The 9,661-nt window shown below is 41.5% G+C and overlaps 1 protein-coding gene across 1 annotated transcript; it reads right to left on the bottom strand.

The window, feature by feature from the left end:
* Positions 1-6,445: 6,445 nt before the first annotated feature.
* Positions 6,446-7,636, bottom strand: LOC134452282 (complement C1q-like protein 3). The gene is made up of 3 exons (XM_063202640.1): positions 7,432-7,636; positions 7,054-7,188; positions 6,446-6,675 (listed from the first exon to the last, which is right to left on the bottom strand). Exons 1-3 carry the CDS (start codon positions 7,634-7,636, stop codon positions 6,446-6,448), a joined length of 570 nt encoding a protein of 189 aa, XP_063058710.1.
* Between the last annotated feature and the right edge of the window lie 2,025 nt (positions 7,637-9,661).

Here is a 9,661-nt window from a genome sequence, read left to right on the forward strand (position 1 = left end):
GTCCGTCCGTCTGTGCATCCGTCCGTGCCTACGTCCGGCCGGGCCCATGTCTGTGCGTCCGTGCGTATGTCAGTCTGTTTGCCCGCAAAAACAAAAAAAACATTAGGGGGTCTACCAGAAAAATTGAGTGATTTTTGTGCGTGTGTGTGCGTGTGTGTCTGTGTGTTTGTGTGCGTCAAAGCATTAAATAGTCTTCCTCCCTGTTACATCTCTGATATGCTCTCTCTTTATGCCCGTGCCCGAGCTCTCAGATCCGCTGATGCCACACTGCTATGGAGTCCTACCCTTCCACCAAAGAAAATTGGTGAAGCCGCCTTCGATATGTACGCGCCCAAGAGATAGAACTCCCTGCCTCTTCACATCAGAGACACTACCTCCATCGACTCGCACAACGACTCGCACATTTTTTTTCTCCTGTCTTTATCATTTTATTGTCTATTGTACGTTACATTTTGCTTTTGTTAAAAGATGGAAAAATTAAGATAATGAAAAGAAATGGAAGAAAAAGGAAGAAAATATAGGTCCCCCATAAGGGGGGGGTGGTGGTTGGGTTTATATTTAAAAAAGCGTGTGTGTGTGTGCGTGCGTGCGTGTGTGTGTGTGTGTGTGTGTGTGTGTGTGTGTGTGTGTGCGTGCGTGCGTGTGTGTGTGTGTGATTACAAAGCGCGTGCGTGTGTGTGTGTGATTACAAAGCGCGTGCGTGTGTGTGTGTGTGTGTGTGGGATTACAAAGCGTGTGTGTGTGTGTGTGTGTGTGTGTGTGTGCGTGATTTACAAAGTGTGTGTGTGTGTGTGTGTGTGTGTGTGTGTGTGAGAGAGATTACAAAGTGTGTGTGTGTGTGTGAGAGAGAGATTACAAAGCGTGTGTGTGTGTGGATGGGGGGGGGTTGTTAATATGTGGTTTGAAGTGTTGGAGGACACTGAGATTGTTTTTTGTATTTTTTTTTCTGTATCCTCTTATTGTCTGTTATTGTATGTTACATTTTGCTTTTGTTAAAAGATGGAAAAAAAAAATAATGAAAAGAAGTAGAAGAAAAAGGAAGAAAATATAGGTTCCCCAAAAGGGGGGTGGTGGTTGGGTTTAAAAAAAAAAAAAGCATGTGTGCGCGTGCGTGTGATTACAAAGCGTGTGTGTGCGTGTGTGATTACAAAACATGAATGTGTTGGCGTCATGCAGATGGTCATTTTTCTTATTTATTTTTATTTTACACTTGTCATCCCCTCAGCTGTATTATTTGCTATGATATTAACCCCTCCTTGCATCTGCACTTGTTGTTCTGTATATTTCCTGTGCACTTTGTATTTGCTAGTGATGTTGGCTATGATTATGTCTTCTTTGAAAGCCGCTTTGGTTATAAAGCGTCTGCCAAATGTAATGGAATGTCATATTAATAGACAAATAATCCGATCTGCCTTTTCTGTACCACAATAAAAGAAAGAGAAACGCCATCACACAAAGTTGCCTACGGCAGATGTTAATTTTTCTTATTTATTTTTTTGTTTGTGTGTGTGCGTGCGCCCCCCCCCTTTTTTTTTTTACGAGTGGACACTCCACTGACACCCAGTCATCTTTCACTTATCAAAAGTAGGCTTATCATGCACTTAAAGCTGTCCAAAAGCGGTGCCAATTTAGCATGCTCGGTGTGCTGCAAGTGTGCTGAAGTACTGTTTTAGTAGTGCTCCAGCGCATTAATAGTGCAATGAAACGCAATTTAAATAGCTGAAATAAGTTCACTTTCTACTATGTATAGTCATCAAAAGTACGCTTTAAGTGTGTGCTTTTCACCTGGTCACTGCGCCTTACCCTGTTCTTGCTTAAATTTTCTCCTTGGAAGTCAAGGCTAAATGTTGCTAAATGCTGTGCAATGTAATGTAATCTTTGTTGGAATGCCACAGCCCGAATATTGTTGCAGGCAATTAAGGCAGTTCTGAAGGCAAACGGGGGTCCAACCTAACACGAGGAGTGTTCCTAATTGTGGCTGATGAGTGTACATACCAGAGCCATCTAATAACAGAGTCACGTCACTCCCATAGACCTCTATGGACCAATCTTTCCACAGCAATGGCGGCTCTCATGGAGCCTCACGGAGCGTTAACATGGAAATCCCCATTGACTTTTGTTCTATTAGAAGTTACTTAGTTCTAGGAGGTGGCCGTAGAACACAGAAAATGTGGTAAAGGTCATGTAATTTGTTTGTACTTAATCTTTGTTTGGTATGTGATGGTTCTGTGTTAGTGTCCAACAGAACAGAACAGAACAGAAGTTTACTGTTAAGAAACATTTAAATCTACGCGAATCACATCACCAACCGACTTCCTGGTCCCCGGTTTGCGCAACTCTTATTAGACGGCTCTGGTACATACACATTCACACACGAGCTCTAGAGGCTGCCGGACGACGCTAATTGTCCGGGATTCACGTTAGAAAGTGAGTGCGCACACTAATAGTCCTAAAAAAAAGATTACTCTGGAAGCGATCGTAGCATAACCTAGTTTTATAGCATCAAGACCTTGCTTACTAGCGCAAGAAGACTGTAGTTCTACTTATACCAGATCATGATTCAATGGTAACAATACTTCTGCAAAAATACATGTGGATGAAGTGAGTTTGAGGAATAGTTTGAGCATGTGTGGACTACAAATGGCAAAATATGCCAGAGCCAACCATGAGGAATATGAGAAATGCCTTTGGTCTTTGTCAGGGGACAGATCAGCAGACAGTCAATGTCAACCGCCCTCAGGCTAGAAGCCCCCACTGAGTCCTAATGACAGAAGCTTTTAAACCAGCTCAGATGCACAATGCATTCATTCGTAGTAGAGATCTTTCCAAAATGAATGGAAAAAATGATTTTAAAGTGTCTGCAATCCACCACTGGTCCTAAAGCTTCACATAATGAGGCTTCACATAATGAGCGTAAAGGTTGCTGACAGTCAATTTGAAGTAATTAATTAACATCTTCATTCAATTATGTCATTTAACACAGTGAAACATAAGTAATGGTCATGTGCAAAATGAAGCAAAGGGGTGTCGTTGTCAATCTGTACACCACCATCATCAAGTGATTTGTTTATGGGCCTAAGAAACTGTGAAATGCCTTCAGAAAGAAACATCCATTCCGGATAATTTGGTTCAATGGCTTTGAGAAGTGGCCTCAATGGTATGCAGAGTGTCTAAGTAAGGGATAACGGCCTACGAGGTGACCGGTTATACGAAATTAATGGCGAGGCGGCTCTGAACTTTGGCGACGCGCGCAGCGCGGAGACAAAGTTGCCTCCGCCAAGCCATTAATTTCTATAACCGGTCGACCTCGAAGGCCGTTATCCCGCTTATCTGCCGTTATGGTGGGGTACTTTTTTTATCTATTATTGTCTGTCTAAGTTGTAGGAACCATGTTCTATCAAGATAGAATGTTGCTGTGCGGGCGCCTGCCGACGCTGTGATGGCTGTGATTACTATACTGGCCTCACTAAACGTTTGCATGTTCAGCTATCCAGTGCGTAAACAGCCAGGAAAGGAAAACAATAAAGAAACCTGATCCCTTCTGTATTTTCTCCTCTCCTTTATTACTCGTCACCGGGTAATATTTTATGATTTAATTTGACTTTGGCCATATAGGCCTACCACGGCGGGATGGAAGTTTAAAAACAAAAACAAAAACATTTCTACATGCTGAATCGATACATGTAGCACCACGCCTCTATTAACCCCCGGCTGATCATCACAGGCTACCTGTCAACTTCGTGCGTAAAAGAGAGAGAGAGAAAGAGAGATAGATTCCCCACGCTAGCATTTTTAATAACTCTCCCCTTTCCCCTTTCACAAGTGTTCCTTCCCCACAAAAAAAGGATGTTTTCAGATCAATGACAAAGGGAAGGCAGCGGGAAATAGCCTACATTTTAAAAAACATGGGAGTGGAGCAAATGACGAGGTGACTCGATTCGATACAATTGATGGCGAGGCAGGTGCTTAGAATTTCGGTATTTTTGTCATCTATTACCTATATGTAAATTTGTAACCAATGAATTATGCAGAATATTTAGTGCGCACGTAATCAGGCGCGCCTCTATCAGATGCATGTAGTAGCCTAGAACTTTTAGGGCGACAGACTTGACAACCAAATGCGATAGAACTGACGACTGGCTCTTGGCTTGACAACCAAATGCGATAGAATTAACGACTGACTCTCGACTTGATAAACAAATGCGATAGAACTAACGACTGGCTTTTGGCCATAGCAACCTGCAGTTTAGAATTAGTAACCTAACTTAGTCGCACGTTTGACGCCTGACAGGTTATAGGGAATTATACGATAGTTAGATCCGGTCGAATTATTTTACAAATTGTGATTGGACAAGAGGCGTTCTACACGTCACTAGGAGTGTGGGTATCCTCCAACACTCTATGAATGACTCTTCACATCTAATAATCACTCCGCGACCAAAGATACAAAGTAACCGTAACCAACGTGGTGCGCGTTGCGCAGCAACCAAAGACAATAACTGGAACTATTTTTCCGGAGCGGAGGAAATAAACAATCAAATAAAGTAATTAAAATAATTTAACATTTTTTTTTTCAATGAACCAATTGTGTTAGCAAAGGAACTATTGTATAAAAGCAATATAACACTTGTGGTCGTGAGGTTGTTCTGGGACACCCTCACGGGTGTATCACGAATCACACCCGTGAGGGTGTCCCAGAACAACCTCACTCCCACTCGTGTCATATTGCTTAATTAGTTGCAAGCCCATCAGCCAATCAGAAAAGAGGATTCAGTTGCGTAGGCAGATACAAATGTATACATACAATTTAAAATGTAATAGGCAGCCTACAACAAAATAGACTAACACAACTTAGACATAATTTAACGTGTTCTCAACATGTTCTCAAACTGACATCCATTCTGGTCCAGGCACTGACAATTACAAAAGTAGAATCACACACGATTCTCTTGGAAGATTTGTGCTTTCCCTTTCAATGGCAGCATTCACTTTCAGCGACTGTTTGTCATGGCACATCATGGGTTAGTTTGAGGTGGAATATGCCATGACAGGATCCGGCACCTCGTGATTTGGACCCCACTGTGTTCCGGGACTTATTTGGGCTGATCTACCTCCTCTCGTGAATAATAAAAAAATATGTAGATATGTATATATGTATGGAAAAGGTTTTAAAATGTACAACATTAATTTAAAGAAATGAAACAAATATTCATCTACTATTCACAATAAATGTTTGTCTGTTTCTAAAACATCTATCCAACTTTAAACATTTTGGTAACACTTCCAAATAAGGGGCCATAATTAACAGCAAATTAGCTATAACCTAATACTTTAGTAAGGGTTAATAATCACTACTTAACACCACATTAGACACATATTAATTGTTATTAATGCATATGTTAAACATTAGTAAGCAGTTACTTAACTATTAGATAACTATTACCATGTGTCACAAGTTCACAGCATATAATTATTTAACTAACATAAGTAAGGGTACAGTTAATAGTTAAGTAGCTATTAGGTAATACTTAACTAAGGACCTAAATGAACACTTACTTAATACAAAAGCAAGGCATATCTAATGAATAAACAATACCGAAATATTGTTGTCTGCAGATTGCGTACCCATCATGCACTGCACTTCTTGGAGCTAAAATTCTAAAACATTAACTTAATGATCACAAAGGAATGGTTTAGTTTCGCTTCAAAACTATTACTCTTCATAATGTTCTGCATTTATTGTAGGGTTTTTACCATTAAACCTAATGAGTGGTATATGAAAAAAAATACATCTCATCACCCCACCATCATTGAGAAGTGTACGTCCAATCCTTGCTATATAATGGCTCCTGTTGCCACTATTACAGTGATTTGAAAACTAGATGTAATAGTAGATTAATAACTTGACTATTAGGTATGCTCAGCCAACTCCATTATAAGGGTCCCAAACACCAATATCTATCGATTAATTAACCATTAGTTATCCACAGCAAACTCTAATATAAGGGTCCCATACACCAATATCTATCTATTAATTAACCCTTAGTTATCCTCAGCCAACTCTAATATAAGGGTCCCAAACCCCAATATTTATGTATTATTTATCCACTAACTTGTAACACAAGGTAATAGTTATCTAATAGTTAAGTAACAGCTTACTAATGTTCAACATATGCATTAATAACAATTAATATGTGTGTAATGTGGCATTAAGTAACGATTATTAACCCTTGCTTAAGTATTAGGTTGTAGCTACTTTACTGTTAATTATGGCCCCTTATTTGGAAGTGTTACCGGTATGCTTTTTTTCCCTTTTTTTTTAAACAGGGGCCCCCTTAGGATCAAATTTGTAATTCGAACCCTGTGCAATAGTTACCTTCGCCAAGGAGGTTATGTTTTGTCTTTGACGACAACATGAACTACAACACCTTCACTGGCTTCCTGCTCATCGCCTATTGACTTCGAGTTCTGCATAAACATCGTCTCCGGTCTCCAAGGTGATCACCACAGCGTTACTGCCCATGTCATGGGAGTCTGACCCTACATAATCAATGACGGACACTAGCCGCTCGGCGTTCTTCCTTAGGCTGACGACTGAGTTGGGGGGTGATTTCAGATTGTTGAACATGGAGAAGCGGAAGAAATACATTCCTTTGACCAGCGCTGTGAACACACCTGTTGAGGAGATCAAAGAGGATCATACATCATGCAACATGTACAGTATTTCCATAGTGTGGGCTTTATTTCAGGTTAGCCGTGGCCTAGTGGTTAGAGAGCTGATCTTTCAATCTAGGGGTAGCCGGTTCAAACCCCCCCTGACCTCTCCCTACACCTCCATCAATGGCTGAAGTGCCCTTGAGCAAGGCACCTAACCCCACATTGGTCCAGGGACTGTAACCAATACCCTGAAAAATAATAGTTGTAAGTCGCTTTGAACAAATGAAAGCGTCAGCTAAGTGAAATGTAACGTAATGTAATGTAATATTATTTCCATGGCTTTCATTTGTCTCTCTCACTCTTTGTCTGTTTCTTTATATGTACCATGACCCATACCTGTGGATGGATTGTAGCTGTTGCCAGTGTTAGAGAATACCTTCTTGTACTTGAGAGGGGTGGCCACAGTGAAGGGTCCAATGTCCCCAGAATCAGAGTCCCTGAGGGCGGCAGAGAAGGCCACCTGAGGTCGACCTGAAACAATCACAGCCAATAAGGACACACTTTTATACACTTTTCTCGTCAAGAGATGACATACTCTCTCTCTCTCTCTCTCTCTCTCTCTCTCTCTCTCTCTCTCTCTCTCTCTCTCTCTCTCTCTCTCCTCAGAAATAGCACACACACACACACACACACACACACACACACACACACACACACACACACACACACACACACACACACACACACACACACACACACAGACTGACTCAGTACCTCCGATAAGGCCTCCCAGCTCCTCCACATCCTTCTCACTCTTCTCCAGTCTGGTCTCCAGAACCTTCACTTTCTCCAGCACCATGGCGATGCCTTGAGTAACGGAGCAGAGAGCACAGCTGCTGGAAGACTGTCCTCCGCAGTCAGTCTGGGGTTCACACACACAGCAGCCCAAAGCCACTAACAGCACTGCAGTACTCTTCATCACACTCATCATCTTCATCATTGTTGACTCTCTGTATATCTGTTTTTCTCAGAGTTGAGCCTTCTTGCACAAGGCAGGAAAAAACAAGTTCATGAAAGAGTTATTGTATTGTATTGAAAAAAAGAAACTTCCCTTATGGCGGGAAAGCAAACACAACTCTAACAACCCCCTGAAAACCCCCCATGTGTGCTTGCTATATGTATAAGCTATATCAGTAAGCAAGTTAAAAGGATTTGGTTCTTATACATACTTTGGCTTCCAAAAGACAGAATCTTACCTCAGTCTCGGGTGGAGTGGAGTTGTTGTGAAGAAGTGAGCGTAGAGTAGAGCTAAGCTCCTCCTCCAAGAACGTTGCAGATGGTGGGAGAAAAATGGGACCATGCAAGCAGGCAGGGCTGCCGACAGGGGGAGGGACAAAGGGGTATTTTGTCCCAGGCCCAGGGAGATAGGGAGCCCAGAATTGGGTCCACATTACATTGGGCCCCCTACCCAATACATACATTCAGATGACTTTGTCCCGGGCCCAGCAAAAGCTGTCATCGGCCCTGCAAGCAGGCTTCATCATGTTCAAGGGTGTTCAATCATTGTATTGAATTATTATTGGGTTATGAGGTGAGAGAAGGTGTGTATGTAGGGTTGCCAACTGTCAATAAAAAAAATACAGGACACTTCATCGTGCCGGGGGTCTGGGGGTCAACAAATTTAGATTTCTTAGATGTAATTTCCTGCATTTTAACGGAAACCCAATACGGAACCCGTACTTTAATTTCTAAATACAGGACAATTCCGTATTTCAAGGGACGGTTGGTAAGCTTATGTGTATGTGTGTGGGGGGAAGGTGGGGGATGTACCTACAACTAGCTGAGAAGTCAATCCTGAGGGGCATTAGGTTGTGGGGTTGCCCCGATAAGGGACTTTTAACTGTTGACAGGGTTAATAGTGTTGCAAAAGCCCATGATCCCCACATCTGAATGTAGCTTGTCATGCAGTTAAGTTTATACCTCTGTTCTATCAAAAATAATGTGTGCTGTCTACTAAATGCTTTTGACAATATTTACTCTATTTTCACTTAACAGCATTTTCCAATATTTTTATTTTGAGATAAAAGTCCAGCGTTTTCTACATTTGACACCTGAGAAAAATAAAGTTTAGCCTTTCTTGACTTCATAGTCACTTACCGTATTTAATACAGCGATAAACTGCTCAACTTTTTAATGGTCATTGATTGTTGCAGTTTGACTGTTGCTATTACGGCCACTGACTGTTCTGGTAATTTCTGCAGATATTTTTTACAGAGTACAAGATTTTATTTGGACACTTGTATCAGGACATCTTCATCAGCAGCAAACACATTTTGTCAATCATTTCATCAGAAAATGTGGAGCCAATCATGTTGCTGCCCTTCAACATTGCTCAAATTGCCCCGTATGTCATCCTCTTAAGAGGAACTCAAGTTAAACTGGCTCCTCCAATCCTTTCCTGTTGCTTATGCCCTAGTGACGCACGGCTCGATGCCATTTACGCACAAGTCAAAGGTCATTGTCTCATTTGCATCTGGGATGTTGAATTGGGATGTTGAGCAGGGATTTTCTCGGTTTCTTCGTATGCTTAAGTCTGCATGGTTCACCGCGTATTGATCTTTGCCTGGGTAGAACGTGGAATACTTTCAACACTCTCCTATTATCCATAAGTGTGAAGTTACAGTGTTTCCCACTCACCTCCAGATGTTTTCAGTAGAGACAGGAAACATGGACGTTCTTTGACCTTCACTTAGCCCTGTAAGGCCCAAATATAGAAGTGCCTCAAGCATTATGTCATGGAAGATGTGAACTCCTTCTTATGATATAATCTCACTTCCTATTTGACTTCTCTGTCATGGATTGAATGGAGAGACCCTGTCCATCAAAGCACTCTAGCAATTCTGTAAAAGTTGACGTAAAATTGGATAATTACACATACAGTATGTTCAACTTTGCGTTCCACTAACATGATACTTTTTAAAATGAATCTTTCCTTGGCGCTGAA

This window comes from Engraulis encrasicolus, chromosome 7, assembly GCF_034702125.1.
Source record: "Engraulis encrasicolus isolate BLACKSEA-1 chromosome 7, IST_EnEncr_1.0, whole genome shotgun sequence".
In the NCBI taxonomy this organism is placed as follows: domain Eukaryota; kingdom Metazoa; phylum Chordata; class Actinopteri; order Clupeiformes; family Engraulidae; genus Engraulis; species Engraulis encrasicolus.